An 18,898-nucleotide genomic window follows, 5' to 3' on the forward strand; every position below is an offset into this window, starting at 1 on the left:
TTGGAGGGACATGAGTATCTTTTAGTTAACATGCACTATTTTTACTATTTTTGTTACTGTGTGGTAGGACAACTTGATGAAGGGCACAACTTAAAAATCTTATTTAAAAAAACTTAAAATACTCACATGCCAATATGAATACTGATTCCAACCCAACAGTTAATTTTAAAGTTGTCTCTATTATTATTTCTGCTTCAATACTTCCAATAATTCCCCATTAATTAAGTTCTTTGTTAAAGGAAGAAAAATTTTTGAGATTCCTAGGAAGATTAACTGAAAATAAATATATCCTGCCTTAGACTGTATAACCACTATACTTACTATTAGTGTGTCTGATAAAAGATAAACTGACATATATTAAAAAAAAACAAACTGATTATGATGAGCCTCTAAATGATCAAGATATGGTTCTGGTCTATATAATAAAAGATGAGAGTGATCCAATTATTAAAACAGTAATTGTCAGCTATAATTTAACACTATGAAGAGTATAGAAATGCTCAAAAATAAAATGTGCTAAGAAATATGCAGCAAAATGCTAAAAATTTACACATTAGGTTAGTCTTTATTAATTCAGGAAAATTACTTTCTCTATTTTTACTCAATTTTGAGGTGATTTCACTTGCTAGCAAACATTCTCAACAACAACAAAATAAAAGTTGACTACTTTTGATTGATACTAGAATTTTCCTTTAAATTCTTTACAATAATGGCTTATTATCAACTTACAGTAAGGAAGAGTTGGATGAGAAGTCATTCTTCTGACATTATTAATGGCCTTCTTAATCATCTGTTAACAAAGAAAAATCATTCATTTACACTTTTAATAAAAAGTAGCATTAAAATTTTATATTCTGACAGGAAATTCAAGTAACATTTATTTTTGTGTGATTTCATAACTATCATAATGGGTGCTAAAAATACTAAATATGATAACAGAAATAAAATTTTTAACAGCTCAGCTAACATTTTAAGTGTACATACATTTTCTGCATCATTGCCTAGGATCTAAGAACAAATTCACCTCAAGAATTTAGTCTTACCTCCTTTCTTGCCAATTCTTTTCTGATCCCATTAAATTTATTGGAATAATCCTGAATAGGATAAGGTTAAAAAGACAGGCAGAAGCATGTGAAAAAAAAAAAAAAGAGGTAAACAGAAAACTGTATAAATTTTTAACTGATAGTTTGGAACTATTTATTTATCCATTTTAAAATTATGCTTTGAATGGTTTAAGTAGCCTGTCAAACAAGAGTAAACTAAGTACTTGAAACTAAAGGGATAATTTTAATTTACAGGATATATCCTACTTATAGACTATAGCTAAAGTTATAGATTATCCTAAGTGTGTATCACCAGTCTCATGCACATTTTTTTGTTGTTATTGTTCTTTTGGATTTTAAATTGTTTAATTAGGCCAAAGCCATAAGTAAAGTGGGGATATAATAGGGAAAGACGGAACTAGGTCAGCAGAATCAGGGAGGAACAGAAACACTGAAAGACATGTTTGATACAGCTATACTCCAAAAGAGCAGAAATTGGTCCTAACTAGTATTCCTTTTCATTAGTATGCATAATTTAATAAAATAATAGGACTAGAAAATATCTGATCAAATTCCCTACCCACAAAAACTGAAAGCCTGCTGAATGTCATTTCTGTTTAGTAAACATCATTTTTAAACCTCTAGTCTCAATTAAAAAAAACAGCCTGAGGATTCTTGATTTTTCTAACTACTTTTTTTCCTAATAAGAGTATCAAAGAAAGGAAAATCATGAATAAAAAATACAAAGAGTTAAGTTTCTGAAAGCATATGCAGACTAGTACAAGGGAAAAGAAATCATTGATTATTTTAGTAAATCTATATAAAAGGAACCACCTTATTATACTGGTGTCTTTTTCCTGAGGCTGGAGTGGGGTAATCCCAATACTTATGTTTACAAACCACAATGACACCAACTAAAAAGATGTTCTAACATTTAAATAGGAAGAAAATTCAGTCCTAAGAGGAATGACAAAGGTAAATTTCCACATAAAAATGCTCTGGAGAGTAAGCAAATATTTTCTGAGCATCGACTAAAGGTTAAGCACATTCTACTTAGAGATCACCAGTGTGTATAAAGTAGACACATAATAAACTCTCAAAGAGCTTACATTCAGAAGGGTATAAAAAAATACAACCAAATAATAATAGATAATTTATAAATTGATAAAAGCTATAGAGATGATAAAATGGGATAATATGACTATCAAATGAGAAAACAGGATAACTGGGAGTAGAGGAGGCAGGAGCAGATACCTTTGCTAGGGAAACAAGAGAAATCTCTGGGAATCTGAGTTGAGATCTGAATGGTAAACAGCAAGTATTCTGAGTAGAAACCAAGGCAGAGGCTCTAAGTCTGATGTGTTCAAGCGGTAGAAAGAAGGTCACTGGAACTAGAGAGCAAAGAGAATCCAGGGGGGAAAAAAGGGAGATGCTACTGCAGAGGCTGGCTGAGTTTAAGTCACACAGGGCCTCAGAAGCCATGTGAAGGACGTGTTTTAAAGCAGTACTGGGAAATCTTAGTTTTAAGCATGGGAGTGATAACCTGAGTGATGTTTTAGAAAAGAGAAACTCTGCCTGCTGTGTAACAGACAGAGGGAGCAGTTGTAGAAGCAGAGACCAGAAAGAAAACTGTTTCAGGAAGAATTGTATTATATTCTCTGAAAATAGAGCTGGAAAAAATGCTTATTATTTCTTTTAATATATTTTGTATATTCTAAGTTCTCCTTTAAAAGATAACATCGTTAAGTTTTACAAGTGAATTTTAATGTATCTGTCCAATGGAAAAAATTAACTATTAATGACCAAGTCTTTTCTTTTGAATAATCACTAGACTGTTTTTCATGTTCTTCAATTCAATACTTAAAACCGTCCTCCATGAAATCAATGAGTGAAGAGGAATGGAGGGCTTTAACAGAAGCTCTACCACAAATTGGAGACAGTGACCTGAGTTAAATTCTTTGACCTTTCTCGATCTCAAGCTTCATCTAAAGAATGGTTAAGTGGAGTAATGTAACAGCTACAACAGATATCTCAAACAATAATAAGGTTATATGATTGGTAAAGGAACTGCATTAAGTATAAAATATTATCAGGTATTATTAAAGATAATCAAGCTTTATTTAAAGAATTATCTTCACTAATTAGTCAAAAAATTGGCACGGGGTGCAAAGACAGAATTCTACAGGACTTAAGAAACAGTGGGGAAAAAAAACACCTACCACCTAGCAAGTCATTGAAAAATTGCTGGTGCTGGGTTTCTTTGGTTCTGTGTATCGATTTCTATACTCCTATAGATACAGCTATGGATTATATCCTAGGTAATCAGGGTACAGTTCTGTGGATATCGTCATTCATACTACAATATCACCATTTAAAAACAAAGTAAAAGGGTACCCTTTGGTTTCCACTTCTACATCATCATACTTTTTCAGTTCATCTGCATATTATATTTTGCTTAAATTAAAAAAAAATTTGTATCATTTTTATTTTTTCATGAAAAGAAAAACATATTTGTCTCAGCATCAACTAAGAGTTGTTAGTTGATAACCATTTAAAAATATTTGGCAAATCTTTTTGGAAAAGAATTAGATAAATAAATGTTTGGTGCTTTATGGGCATATAGTCTCTGTCTCAGAATCTCAATTTTACCATTGTAATGTGAAAGCATCCATAAACGAAATACTAAAAAAATGTGTGGCCATGTTCTAATAAAACTTTATTTATATACAATAAAATCTAAATTTCATATAATTTTCATGTGTCACAAAATACCATACTTATTTTGATTTTTTTTAATGGCTTAAAAATATAAATTCTTAGCATGACACAAAAACAGGTGGTAGGCAGGATCTGACCCACAGCATGTGGTTTGCTGAGGTCTAATTTGGAACAGTAAGTTTCAAATAATTATTACTTAAAATACATCTCTTTGTATTTTCATTTATTTAAAATAACTTTTGTTATCAAATGAAAACCTATTATTCTTCAAATAAAAAAATCAGAACTTCCAAAAAGTATGACTTACTAAAAAAATTAAATTTTTAAAAAACATTTACATCCTTTATCTTATTAATTTAGAGGGAAAAAGCAGACATTTATACACAAACATTTTTAACTTTACATACCACAGATGCTCCTCTGCCAGTCTGTGTACTACCAAGCCATGGCATGTTAATTGGAGTACCAGGATTGCTATGTGTATATGGGGTTGTACCTTGCACAGCTGTTAAATCATCACGAGCATGTATAACCAAGAAATCTTCTGATCTACAAAGGAATGTCAGCCAGAATAAATCAACGAAGAAAGGTCTTCATTTCTTGTTATACCTGAAAGCTCTAACATATGACTTTGGATTTCTCTTTAAAATTAATTTTCTTCAGCTCAACTCCTAACTCACAGCCAATAATTCCATGCATGAACAATTTCAGATCCCTTCTCTTATTCCCTTCCAACCCTCAACCCACTTTTTTAAAGTTCAAGCCATCCCACTTCTTTATTCTTTAGCATATCAACTTCCATTTTGCTTACAATCTAGGAATATTCCTTTAAAAAAATAACTTGAAAGGTACAGTTCTGTGGATATCATCATTCATCCTACAATATCACCATTTAAAAACAAAGTAAAAGGGTACCCTTTGGTTTCCACTTCTACATCATCATCTACCCAAGTATAGATCTGTGTAGCCAGAATTCCAGAAACATCTAGTTCTTGAACATCATGGCTCGAAGCAATTGCTATGCAGTTTCTATTCGCCTGAAAAATAAATCATATAATAATCTTTAAATAAAGAAAGCATAGTGTATATATGGGCTACTTTTGAAAATGGAGACTACAAAACAGCCTCTAGAAATGATAACTTTAGGTATAGAATAAATATTATTTTCACAAATAAATATTTTAATAATTAAACTTTGAGATAACCATCAGGATGAACCTGGAGATGTGTTTATATTTTGAGACTTTCACAGCGCTCAACAGAAGGCAGCTACAAATGGAAATGCAAGTGCCACTTCATTTCTTCTGCCAGTAGCACTCTCTCTCTAGTCTACTAGAATGGTACTATCTCCCTAAAATTTGCACAGTTCAGAAATGTGAAGTGAGATATTGAAAAATATAAGAGCCCTGGAAGGTAAACAAAGGTAAGGGAGATAAGAACTTCAAACTGAAGAAATAACGGTGAATTATTCAAATAAGATGGTATTTCTTTCTCCTAAAGCCTTTCAATCTTAGGCAAGACAAACAGAATTTGGGAAGGGGTCTCGTGTCTCAGTTAGTAAAGAATCCGCCTGCAGTGTGGGAGACATGAGTTCAGTCCCTGGATGGGAAGATCCCCTGGAGAAGGGAAAAGCTACCCACTCCAGTATTTCGGCCTGGACAATTCTGTGGGCTGTATAGTCCATGGGATCGCAAAGAGTCGAACACGACTGAGCGACTTTCACTTTTTTAGGGCTTCCCTGGTGGCTCAGAGGTTAAAGCATCTGCCTGCAATGCGGGAGACCTGAATTTGATCCCTGGGTTGGGAAAATTCCCTGGAGAAGGAAATGGCAATCCACTCCAGTATTCTTGCCTGGAGAATCGCATGGACGGAGGAGCCTGGTGAGCCACAGTCCACGGGGTCGCAAAGAGTCGGACATGACTCAGTGACTTCACTTACTTCACTCACCAAGAAAAGGTGATGAAGTAAGTATTTCAGAAAAAAATCATCAGTGAAAAGTTGGTCAGATTAAATGATAGAAAACTTTCAACATCTATAAATTTAAAATGTGTATCTTTAAAGGAAAAAAGGAAGATTATTGATAGCAAAGAGAAAACAGGACTAATATTTCAATTATGCAAAATTCTAATACAAACTGAGACTGAAAAAACTGAGACTCCAGAGATATGTGGAAAAAAGGAAATTAACTACACTGCTGGAAGGTAATTCTCCATGTGACTCTCTACTTCTGTGTGTCTTGTGAATTAGTCAATGACTGCCTTTGTTTCACAGTATTATTATCAGGATGCCTATATAGCTATAGTCTCTCCCTCCAGATCAAAAGGCAGATATGCTTACTGTCCATTAGAAAAGATTTGGGTTCCCTGAACTCACTGTTCTCTGCCTGTAATGCAACACACTTTGTTTAGGTATCATCTAGCCCTCTTGCTGTCACTAGGAATTGCACCTTAGGGAACCAGAGCAAAAATGCTAATGTTCTGGCTTTTGCTTTTGCTGTTAGTAATAAACTATACTTTGTCTCTGGTCCTGGAGTCTTGTGTCTTCTAACAGTATCCATTAAATTGTAAAAGCTAACTTGTTAGATTGAATGCAGGGGAGTATCTCAGATCCTTCACAGTGCTTGACAGATAATCCACAACTACACAAATGAGGAAAAGTTCAATGTTATCAGCATTTTTAATTACTGCAATTTAAAGCAAAAGATATTATTTCTTACCTACAAATTTAGCAAAGATGTAAAAATTTAACAAAATAACTGGAGAAATAAAAATTAAACAAAGAAAGTTAATTTAAAAATTAAACATTAGAAAGTCAACAGAAGACTCTGTATTATTATCATGAGGATGACTGTTCAACTAGTTATATAAATTCAAATAAGAGAAAAAAGCTAGTTTGTTTTATAACACAAAATATTAAAATCTTATTTTCTTCAGGAGAAGGAAGGTACTAGTTGTGTATAGATAATAATTTTGAATTTGTATTTCACATGTATATATCATATTATATATTAGCACATCATGAGAACTGCCTGGCTAAGGGGCTAATTCCAAACTTGCCTGCTATGAACAGAACTAGTCATTAATCAGGAGTGTCTATGAGGAAATGAGACAAGGAACCTAGGAAAAGATGAGGAAAGAATGACAAAGGCACTATCTAGATGAAATCAAAGACAAGACAGACAAGCACAGGACAATGAAGAACCAGTTGGTGAATGGTTACTGAATGGGTAATGCCATAGGATATGATCTAAATAATATTTTAAAGTTATGAATACATGAAAAGGTGTGTGTGTGTGTGTGTGTGTGTATATGTGTGTGTGTGTGTGTGTGTGTATCTCTCTCTCTCTCTCTCTCTCTCACAGGCAGGAGGAGAAGGGGACAACAGAGGATGAGATGATTAGATGGCATCACTGACTCAATGGACCTGAGTTTGAGTAAACTCTGGGACTTGGTGATGGACAGGGAGGCCTGGAGTGCTGCAGTCCATGGGGTCGCAAAGAGTCAGACATGACTGAGCGGCTGAACTGAACTGATATATATACACACACATATCTAGATATATATCTCCTTTAGGTTATTGGTAGTAAAAGGAAATGAGTAACTAGAAGTTTTTATACATTTTTTAGTAAGGCAGTTAGGCAAGAAAGGAGGAGAAAGTGCTAAGACAAATTTCAACCATGGACCACTGTACCTAAGGCTACCTCTTCTGTAAGTAGCTTATAGACACCTCTATGGAGCATGCTGAGTAGAAGGGTAAGGGATACAAAGCAAACACTCTAGTTGGGCAGCTATTATAGCTAAAAGTTAAAGAGGAAGACTTTCTGTGAGACACATTTAAGCTTAATTTTGATCTAAGAATCACATTCAACATATTCATATAAGAAAGACAGAAAACATTTTCTTTGGATTAATTGGATGTGTTGTATAAACTGTAAAGGCAGGGGACGTCCCTGGTGGTCCAGTGGTTAAGACGCCATCCTTCCACTGCAGGGGGTGTGAATTCAATCCCTAAACAGGGAACTAAGATCCCACATGCCCTGCTGCATGGCCAAAAAATAAAAATAAAATACAATAATTCTCAAGACAACTGCATATATAAATACTTGAGACTTCCCTCTGTTTAGTAATAAAGTATTTTTATCTGCTATATATCCATAGTCAAATAAATTATCAAGCAATATAATCATCTTATATAATAAAGAATTTACTCAGATTGCAATTTAGGGAGTAGAAAAATAGCTTTGAGAAAGGGAAACAATACTAGTAAATAAACTGACAGAATAGGAGACATTCTCCAACTATGAATACTTAATTACAGAAAAAAGTCGATGTACTTACTTTGTTAACAGCAAAGGCAGTAATGATATCAGATTCCTTATGAATAATTCTTGCTTTACCTCCAGGATATCCCAAATCTGCTTCTATCTACATGGAGGGAAGAAAGGTACAAACATACAGCAATGTTAGTAATGGGAAAAAGAAATATGCTGGTCTTTCATTTAATACTTGCATAAATTAAGATGCTTTTTAGATAATTCAAATCCAAAGGTTACTAATTTACATGCTAATTATTTCTGAAACAAAATTTGGTAAGAGGAAATGACATCTGTACAAATTTGCCTTTTCACATATAAAAACATAATTGATAAACAACTCCATTAACTGCTTATATTCTTAAGGTGCAATAAGATAATTTAAGGCATTCTAATTATTAAAGTAAAATAAATTTACCACACTTCTTGAGTTTATAATCTTTTGATAATATTTTAAAAATATAGAAAAGCCAGAAGATAAATATTTTAGGTTTTGCAGACCAATAGTCATGCTGCATATTCTTTTAAAAAACCTTTCAAAAATATAAAAACCATTCTTAGTTCATGATCTACAGAAGAACAAGCAGGACACAGCCAGCTGAATATATTTTACAGACTCCATATAAAATAACTTTCTAGTTATAAAATAAACCTGAAATCCTGAAAAGCATAATATTTTACCCAAGTCAGTATTAATAGCTGAATAGACCATAATCCAACATACGTTAGATAAGGGAAACGTATTTGACCTTTTGCTTATACCACAGAAGGCAAATACATCTTTCAACTTAGAAGAGAGTACTGTATAAAATTAAAATTTACTAAAATAATCAGAGGTAAAATGAAGAGGCAATTGTTAAGAGTTAGAGATGTTACTCAATGCACTATGATTCATTATATTTTATTCTCCCTAACCTTCAATCTTTAAAATGAATTATTATAAAATGTTTTATAATTCATCATGAAATATAGAAGTTATTAATTTGAAATTAGAAAACAAATTTACTTCCTGGAAAATTTAAATAAAATATCACCAATCCCCATCCACTGTTTGACCACAGAACTGAGTAGGGTTAGCAGTATTTTTAAAAATGGCAACTAAGATGATAGTTCATTTACAAAGTTGAAAGAGACTTATGATTAAACCAAAATAACCATATGCAATCAAAACTCACAGTCACTGGATGAAAAATATCAAATATAATCTTAAATGCAACTTGCTAACAAATATTTTAAAAATTCACTGCTCATACAAACATTTTGGTTGATTTGAAGGTCAACTTCTCTTCTAAATAAAGTCTTACCTGTCTGAGGCTCATCGTCTGTAACAATGTCTAAGTCAAATTTTGTAATGACTAAAATTCCAAATTAACCGCCTATTTGCCTGGTATCTAAAGCACACTAAGTGTTTACTATTGGATTTTTAAAGAAATTAGATATAAAGACAAATAGTATTTCCATGGAATAGAGCAATATGCTATTTGCTGGTAATGAATGCGGGGGTGGGTAGCGTCACCTGCAGGACAGTCTTCAAACTTCATTCTCATGGAGAGAAAAGCAAGAAGTTCAAAAAAAGCTTCTTTGGTAAGGAAATACATTCCTGTCCTCTCATTATCTAGATTTACCAAAACACTGTTTCTCAATGGTGTGGTCCCAAGATGACCTGCATGAGAATCAACTAAAGGGGGTGGAGTGGAACAGGAGAAATGGTGTTTAGCATTAAGAGTTTATGCATATTTAATTTTGAGAACAATAACAAGTTGTAGGAGATGAGTTTGGAGAAGTAGCAGGTTTTGTTTGTACAGAGCTTTAAAAGCCATAATGAAGAATCCAGATTTCATTTTTAAAGTTATAAAAATACTGGAAGGTTTTGGCAATTCTGGATGTTGTAGGGTAAAACACAAAGGGTGAGACACTGGCTGCCAGGAAATGAGTTAAGAGGCTACTACAATAGCTAAAGTGAGAAGTAGTGGTGGATTTGACTAGGGTAGTAGAATAGTGGTAGTGATTAAGTGGTTAGAAATAAGATAAATTTTGTCAATGGGCTGAAACTGAAGTATGAGTATTAGAGAAAGCAAGGATGACTCCCCGTTTACAGATCTATCTCAATAAAGGATACTCGATGAAAGTGAAGGAAACAGTGGGTTTAGGCTGGAATTAGGGGAAGACAGGAAATTATGTGTTTTGACATTCATGGGGAGGTAACTATTAGGTTATATATGCAGGTCTGGAATTCATGAAGTGAGTAGGAATAATTAGGAATTACTGATAATTATTATTATCACAATAATAATATTTATTATCATATTACCATCATAATAATTATCAGTAATTCCTAATTATTCCTACTCATTATTCCTAAATATTAGGAATAATTAAGATTATCAGCCAATGGATGATATTTAAGCTATCAGATAAACCATACAGAAAGTAAAGATAGGAAGAGAAAAGGTTAGAGAAGTAAGTCCTAGAGTATTCCACATTTCAATGGTATGAAAGAAAGATTGGTCATTTCAGGACTAGGAAATAGCACTGGGAAAGAGAAATACTGACAGTGAATAAACTGACAGAACAGGAAACATTCTCGAACCAAGAGTTTCAAAAAAGTAGCTGAGATTAACACTATCAAAGGATACTAAAAAGTTGAATTTTATAAAGACAGAAAATTGACTACTGCAATCAGTGTAGTCACACACTAGGACAATCACAATGGAGCAAACTAAAGATAATACCTAACTAGGTTAGATGGAGAAGGCAATGGCACCCCACTCCAGTACTCTTGCCTGGGAAATCCCATGGACGGAGGAGCCTGGTAGGCTACAGTCCATGGGGTCGCTAAGAGTCAGACACAACTGGGCGACTTCACTTTCACTTTCATGCATTGGAGAAGGAAATGGCAACCCACTCCAGTGTTCTTGCCTGGAGAATCCCAGGGACAGAGGAGACTGGTGGGCTTCCATCTATGGGGTTGCACAGTCAGACACAACTGATGCAACTTAGCAGCAGCAGCAGCAACTAGGTTAGAGAAACACGTGACATTTGGTGAGTAGGGAAGGAAGTCCACTGGGGAATAGTCACAGGGGCATTCAATTGAGTTGACAATGTTTTATTTCTGAAACTGGGTAGCTCCTACATGGTATCTGCAATATTACTCTTTAAGTTTCATTCTTGAATGACTTTATAGGCAACTCTATAAATGAATTTTCCTAGATAAAGACTTAGAGAAATAAGGTGATAGACTCAAAGATAGATTTTTTTTTTTTTGGTTTTCATATTAAAGACAATAAAATATATTTACTTATGTTGAGAATAACTTAGGTAAAAATTTATCATGGGAGTGAGATGAGGAATAAATACCGAAGCAAAGTTCTTGGGGAGATAAGAACAGACAGGATCAGTGCACAAGTGGAAGATTTGGCTTTGGATGAAACAGTGTCAGATATCTATTTTGAGAGAAGGGAGAACAAAATATCTGCATACAGAACAGAAGTGAGATCTGGTGATGGGACAATACGGTGGGCTCAATCTCTGCTGACTGTACTTATTTTGATAGCAAAATGAAGTCATCCATGGAAAGTAGTAAAGAAATATCGTAAAGCTGAGATAAAAGGGAAAAGTAGGGAGAAAGAAAAGAAAATGAAAAAATTATGATGGTGGGATAGTTTAATTTGAGATTTGTGACTATAAATTTTAAATAAGGCAAGTCCCCATGGTTTGTGCTTTTACTTTATCCATGTTCAGCTACTTGGGTGCAGACATAGAGTTGGTAGAGAGCTAGGTTTAAACAGGTTTGGGAATTTTGAAGGCAAGTACAGTGTAGAGAGAAGAGGGCAAAAAGGTTAGGAGGTTTGCAAGGGCTTGATCACAATGAGAGGGCTTCCCTGGTGGCTCAGATGGTAAGGGCTCATGGAATCTAAGCTGGGAAAGAAAGGAAGGAAGTGGGGACATGATGTGAAGTGAAGAGAAGTCGCTCAGTTGTGTTCGACTCTTTGTGACCCCATGGACTGAAGCCCACCAGGCTTCTCGGTCCGTGGGATTTTCCAGGCATGAATACTGGAGTGGGTTGCCATTTCCTTCTCCAGGGGATCTTCATGACCCAGGGATTGAACCCAGGTCTCCCACACTGTAGGCAGACGCTTTACCGTCCAAGCTACCAGGGACATGATACTGGCAAATAAAAATATGGAACTCACATGTGCTACAAACATTAAAAGTCATACAAAATAAAATCAGAGTAAAAAAATCACAATGAATATGGTCTTAAAAATCTTCTTAATATAAGGTTTCAAGTCATGCTTATAAAATGTGATTGGGCTGGATATATAAGGGGGAAATCCAAATATTAATGCTAAAAGAGACTTTATGAGATTATGCAGATAAAAAAACTAACCAAAGAACTACCATATGATCCAGCAATTCCACTTCTCAGTATACACACAAAGAAATGAACGCAGAGACTGGAAGAGATATTTGCATACCAATGCTCACAGCAGTACTACCCAGAATAGCCAAAAGATGGGATATAACCCAAATGCTCATTAACAGATGAACAGATGAACAGAATACATTATATATACACAATAGGATATTATAAACCTTGAAAAAAAAACATAATTCTGATACATGCTATGACATGGATGAACCTTGAAGATGTTACACTAAATGAAATAAGCCAGTCACAAAAGGACAAATACTGTATGATTCCAAGTATAATGGGTACTGAGGGTAGTAAAATTCATAGACTGAAAGGTAACTGCCTGGGGCTGGAGCACTGTTTAATAGGTAAAGAGCTTCATTTTAGGAAAATGAAGAAGTTCTGGGAATGGATGTCATGATGGTTGCACCACTGTATTAATGTACTTAATGTCACTGAACTGTATACTGAAAACAATTAAAATGACAAATTTTATACACATATTTTATCACATTTTTTTTAAAGAAATTTTATGCAGAAACTGATCTGAATAGTATTTAGGTTCCACAAGGCTTTCTTTAGGAATTGGAGAAGAAGGGAAAAGTTCTAACAGACTAAATCCAGGACTCTACTGCTATTTCAGTTAAAGCAGCAGCATGTTTAAAACTATCAACTCTCATTTTACAAGTTGAAACCTTAGTAAATGAGGCTTCAAGAGTGGAATGAGCTGTGTCACACAACAGATCTATGGAAAGGTCTCATTAGTGGTTTTCAGTTACTATATAATGAAGTATTCTTGTACGCCCAGAGTACTTCAGCACTACCCTAATGATTTAATAAAACAAACATGAAGATGAGCTCTAAGAAATATCAAAGGTATAACAGAAGGAAATGGGAAGCAACTAGATGAATATAAAATGACATCAATACTCAAACAATTAGGGAATACAAATATTAAGAAATAATTTTGTTTTCAAGATTATAGCAGAGAAATGAGAGATAATATCACCATAGATTCTACTGTGTATTAAAAAGATAAGGAAAAAATATTAATAACTTTAACCAATAAATTTGACAACTGAAGTGAAGCAGAAAATTTTTTGAAAGGTATGGACTAAGAAAGTTCACTCAAGAAGAAACAGATAGCTTGAACTATCCTGTATCTGTTAAAAAATAGAAACTGGAGATTTTAAAACTCCAGGCCCAGAAAATTTCTCTGGTGAATTCTATCAAACACACAGTTAACAATATTCTTTGCCTGGTAATCATTAAAAACACCTGGGAGTTGTTTTATGATTGTACAAATTCTCATCCTTTCTGCTCTTGTTCTCAAGTACTTTGAGTACTTACTATGCATAAAGCAATGGGCTATATGCTACTGGTACTAGTAAAATAAATGCTGTATGTATGTTAGTTACTCAGCATGTTCAATTCTTTGCGACCCCATGGACTGCAGCCCGCCAGGCTCCTCTGTCCATGGAATTCTGCAGGCAAGAATACTGGAGTGGAATATTGCCATTCCCTACTCCAGGGGATCTTTCCAGCCGAGGGATTGAACCTGGGTCTCCTGCATTGCAGTTGGATTCTTTACCATCTGAGCCAAAATAAAAGCTACATAATATTATTTGATATATTTTAAGTAATTACAATCACAGAAGAGAATTTTAACTTCAAAAGTGATACTTGCAGAAACAGAACAATACTATTATAATTCTATAATACCTACTATAATTATGTTTTATTAAGAACTTTAGTTTTAGTTACTCATAAAAATTTGTAGCCAAAACAGGATACATTCAACTCTGTTTAAAATTGCATTCTCTTAAAAACAAAACAGAAACATTTTTTAATGATTACAATATTTAACTTGTTTAAAAAAAAGTAATTTGAGGTAATTAATTACTTTAAAAAGTAATGCAGCAATTTAATTGCATTGGAAACAAAGTCCAGTCCAGAACTAAAATGCAAATACTTTATTTTTCCCATTAAAGAATGCAATTTCTAATTTCAGTTGAATGATATTTTGTACCTTATTGATGTTTGGCTCCTCCATCATAGAATTTTTGATGGTTTCACAGTTGTCCTCTAATGACTTCATCAAGAAAGAATAACCATATGACAAAGAGTAAAGATGAGATGTAACATGTAAAATACTGGGGATATTTCTTTTTATTTTTAACCAAATTTACTAGAAAACAATACCGAACTATTTTTTTAAATTTCATATATTTTAAACAAAGTATGTGTGGAGAGGCATGATTGGGGGTTGGAGAAAACTTAATCCCTCAGAACTCATTAACAATCACTATAAATTTTATTCTATTTCCTAAGAAATTTTTACTCACTTCACTCATTTGAAATGTTGACATTTAAGCAAGATTAAGTCCAGAGTATTTTACACTACAAATTTCAGAGCTACTAGTGCCAGAGTATCATCAAATGAAAATTAAAGTCAAACTGTTCTCTTACACACTATTAAGTCTTGTCTCCATTATGACATCTCATTCCTCAAGGAAAATCTCCTGATTAGAAACTTTGATTTCAAGATTTCTAACTCCTTCTCTTGACTTAGCCAGAAAGAGTCAATAAAATGCTTGCAGCAACATATTTTTTTTAAAAGAGGATATTAGCACTTGTTAAAGAAGGAGATGGTTCACGACCTTTAGTTCTTAGAAAATGAAACAAAACAGAAAAAGAAACTGAGGATTAAGATGACAGCTGTCAAGCATTTTTGGGGGTTGGGACTGATTAGGATATAGTCTATTTGCAACCATCTACATTTGTATTTTACTTTTAAATAAGTACAAACAGTGAAGGACTTCTATTTTAAAAATACATGTGCCAGCAAACTATATTATATAGGAAAAGAAAAGACCTGAGGATACACCAGAACTTTAATGTCAGATGAAGAAAATTAGATTCCAAACACGTATAGGAATAAAGCAACAGCAGCACTCTCAAAATACTCTCCAACATCTACTGTAAATACAGGGCCTGTTATGTATCTATTTTCTAACCATCTGAAAAGTCACAGAGACTTGGGCTCAACTATTAAGTAGTCAGCCTCCAATTAAATAAATTTATATTTAAAAAATCATCATTTTAAAAAACAGAGAGATGGAAGGTAATTTTGAAAATACCACAAAAAGCCAGTCAACTTTCCAGTAAAGATTAAATAATTTTGTACCAACTCTATAAAGTCAATATTGTATTTAATTCCATTTAATCTATGTTTTACTAGGTAAAATTTTTTTTTTCATATTTCCTTCATGAAAATGTCACTATCACTGTTTAGAATAAGACAACAAAGCAGTAACAATAAATTTCTCATTACTGCCATTAATCATGCTGGGTTTTAAATAAGTTAAATCTGCTAGTCAAATACTGAAAAGTGTATTATATTTATTTTGGAGATTAAAAAAACTAAAATCAGAGAAAATATTTAGCTAAATGATAACTAAAATCTTCTATAGTCTAGCATCCATATTCATGATTTTTATTAAAATAATTATAATACAAAAATAACTAAAATTTTCTTAAGATACTATGAAACTCCTAAGAAAACTAAGAATAAAACAGCAGATGAGTTTAACAGGTACATCTATACTCATTTTTCCATTACCATTCCTTATGCATTCTGGGTTAGTTAAGCTCTATTCCCTTCAACTAGACAATCCAGTAGCAAACTAGTTTTTTGTTTTGTTTTGAGAATGATTTCATTTCCCAAATGTACTAAATATATCAGCAGTGAAGAAATGTTTTTATTTTCACAACTATATTTATCAAATACAGCGATGGCTTTTAAAAAATAATTTTGTACTTGAAATTACTATGCTTAATTTTCATGTTCATATTACAAGGTGCCTCAAAGAAATTAAACTAGTAATAACAAGCATAGTAAAACATGCTTTTTATTCAGAATGCAGCAGTGCTTTGTATATCATTGTGAGAAGGCTTTAACTTGCAACATATTATTTTAGTCAAAGGTACCTTTAAAATAAGAAACATTACCTCACCAGTCACGTTCTAATTACTCTGACACTCTTATATAGCACATTTTCTATTTTATTTATCCAAAGGTTTTCTTCAACTGTTTTAAAGTAATATATATATATATATATATATATATATATAAATTTAAGATATGTCTCACCAAAGGTTAAAAAGAAATACGTTAACTTGTACTCTATTTAATTGTATCTATTGTTTGACTAGATACGTACCAAAAGTCTTCTAAGTTAGCAAGAATACTATGTATTTTGTTTCCTGACTTGGCTAATTCAAATATATTTACATAATCAGGCAAACAGTAAATAATAACACATGCAGTTGCCTCTAACAAATTAGTTCTTAAACTGACAGACAAAACATAATTCATTTTCCTTTTCCAATAAGGTTAGATGTCATCTTGCTTTTTGCTAACTTGTCTTTAAGAAGCCATTCTATTTCCTTATCATTCCAACTGAAATGTCTTCCTTTTGTCCTCCCACTTAAAAAGCTGAAAAGCCTGCTTTCAGATTAGTTCAGAGCTTCTCAAAGTGCGATGATCCACAACCAGCCACCAGTCTTGAACTCTCTGTTACCGATATATGAGAAAATAAGGAACTGACTACATCACTAAACCCACTGCTTAATTTATACAATACTTCTTAATAGCAAAATTATTTAAAAGAAAGAAGCAATATGTTAATTTATATTCCAGTACAAGTCCCCCATATCAAACTGGACTTATGAGTAGCACTGAACTAAATGAGAAAAATAATCTGTATTATGATAACATTAAGGTATAATCAACCAATTACAGTAAAATTATAAACTGAGATTATAAAATTGTACTAAGTATAATCAATACAATAAAAAGAAAATGTAAATATTTGATATGTTTCCAGTATAAAAACCTAGTTTCAATGAAACTTCTAAGATAAACTTTATCACATGAAAAGGATAGGAAATTTCCCCTTTGTCTCAAAAGGTAGTCATGACAGCTCAAAATCAGGAAACAAGATACAGAATTCTAAGTTAAACAGTATCTTTCTGGGGAAAAAAGTCCCAACTACATCTGAATTAGTTACTTTGAACTAGTTAGGAAAATACCAACTCTCTCTATGAATTAACATACATGTTTATGACATAAAAAATGAATTTTTATAAAAGTCTGTAAAATACAACTCTTTATAGTTAAAAATACAAGGCATTAATAACAAAATGGCAAACAAGTTTTAATTTATACAGACCTCATTTAGACACCTTTTCTTTGTGAATATATTTCTGATAAAGGTTTCTTGAATTTCTTCCTGTTTCACCAAGTACTGCCAAAGTCTCTTCACAGACAGTGCCAGATGGTGTTTAGATCTACAAAGAGGCAATATATTTCACTATACACTTCCGAGACTTCTGATTAACCTGATTACATTCCCTTGGTGCTATATGAATGATTATAATAATAAGTTATCTAGAATCAGACCACATCATCTAGGGTAGTAATCAGTAATACTTTCCTTAAAAGAAGAGACAGTAAATATTTCAGGCTTTGTGGGCCGTATGTTCTCTCCTACAACCACATAACTTCACCACTGAAGTGGGAAAGCATCCACAGGTAATATGAAAATGAAAGGGTGTGGATACAAACCATAAACCTTTATTGACAACACAGAAGGAGGTGTGGATTTGGCCCCATGGTTTGCAGTTTGCTGACCTTTAACCTAAGAATATAAGCTCTAACAAAAGAGGTATGCTTCCTAGAAGAGATCCAGAAACAAAGCCACTCAAAGTGTTGTCTGTGAACATGTACTAGCCCATGAACTCTGTTGCTGATGAGCAATGAGGGAAGAGCCTGTGAAAGAATGAAAATCAACTATGTCACTGAGCCACAAAGTACACTGTTTATTCAGTTAACATTTTCTGTAGTAATTTTCTTAAGGAAGCAAGCACTGAACTGATTTATCTTTTGGTACAAATGCTTTATTTCTTCATGTACAGTAAAACAGTTTGCTAAAAAACTGTTCCAAATAGCTCTGCTCCCAAGTAGGTGTTAGGAAACACTGGCCAACAGTTCAAATCCAGCCTACCTTTCATATTCAAAAATAAAGTTTATTGACTCTATTATATTTAGAATAGATAAGCAACAAGGACCCATTGTATAGCACAGGGAACTTGGCTCAATATTCTGTAATAACCTAAATGAGAAAACAATTTTACAAAGAATGGATACTTGTATTGGTATAAGTGAATTACATCTATAACTAACAGATCATTGTTAATCAATTTTACTCCTATGTAAAAATTCATTGGATCACAGCTATGCCCATTCACTTATTGTTTATGGTTGCTTTCACTCTCCAATGGCACGGTTGAACAGCTCCAACAAGGACTGTAGGGCCAGCAAAGCCTAAAATATTTACTATATAAACC

The 18,898-nt window shown here is 33.2% G+C and overlaps 1 protein-coding gene across 10 annotated transcripts in view; it reads right to left on the minus strand.

Annotated features, from left to right (window-relative positions):
* The window catches only part of DMXL1 (Dmx like 1), a 132,642-nt gene that overhangs the window by 26,334 nt on the left and 87,410 nt on the right, over window positions 1-18,898 (minus strand). For 4 of the 10 annotated variants that reach the window (XM_042250330.1, XM_042250326.1, XM_042250331.2 and 1 more), the window contains 7 exons: window positions 17,722-17,839; window positions 14,517-14,579; window positions 8,099-8,185; window positions 4,677-4,798; window positions 4,169-4,310; window positions 1,044-1,094; window positions 730-790 (listed from right to left, as the gene is read on the minus strand). In XM_042250330.1, coding sequence (XP_042106264.1) covers window positions 730-790; window positions 1,044-1,094; window positions 4,169-4,310; window positions 4,677-4,798; window positions 8,099-8,185; window positions 14,517-14,579; window positions 17,722-17,839 — 644 coding nt within the window. The remainder of the gene's footprint in view (window positions 1-729; window positions 791-1,043; window positions 1,095-4,168; window positions 4,311-4,676; window positions 4,799-8,098; window positions 8,186-14,516; window positions 14,580-17,721; window positions 17,840-18,898) is intronic. The other 6 variants (XM_004008690.6, XM_042250327.2, XM_060416352.1 and 3 more) reach the window with 3 other exon arrangements.

This window comes from Ovis aries, chromosome 5 (genome assembly GCF_016772045.2).
Source record: "Ovis aries strain OAR_USU_Benz2616 breed Rambouillet chromosome 5, ARS-UI_Ramb_v3.0, whole genome shotgun sequence".
NCBI lineage: Eukaryota > Metazoa > Chordata > Mammalia > Artiodactyla > Bovidae > Ovis > Ovis aries.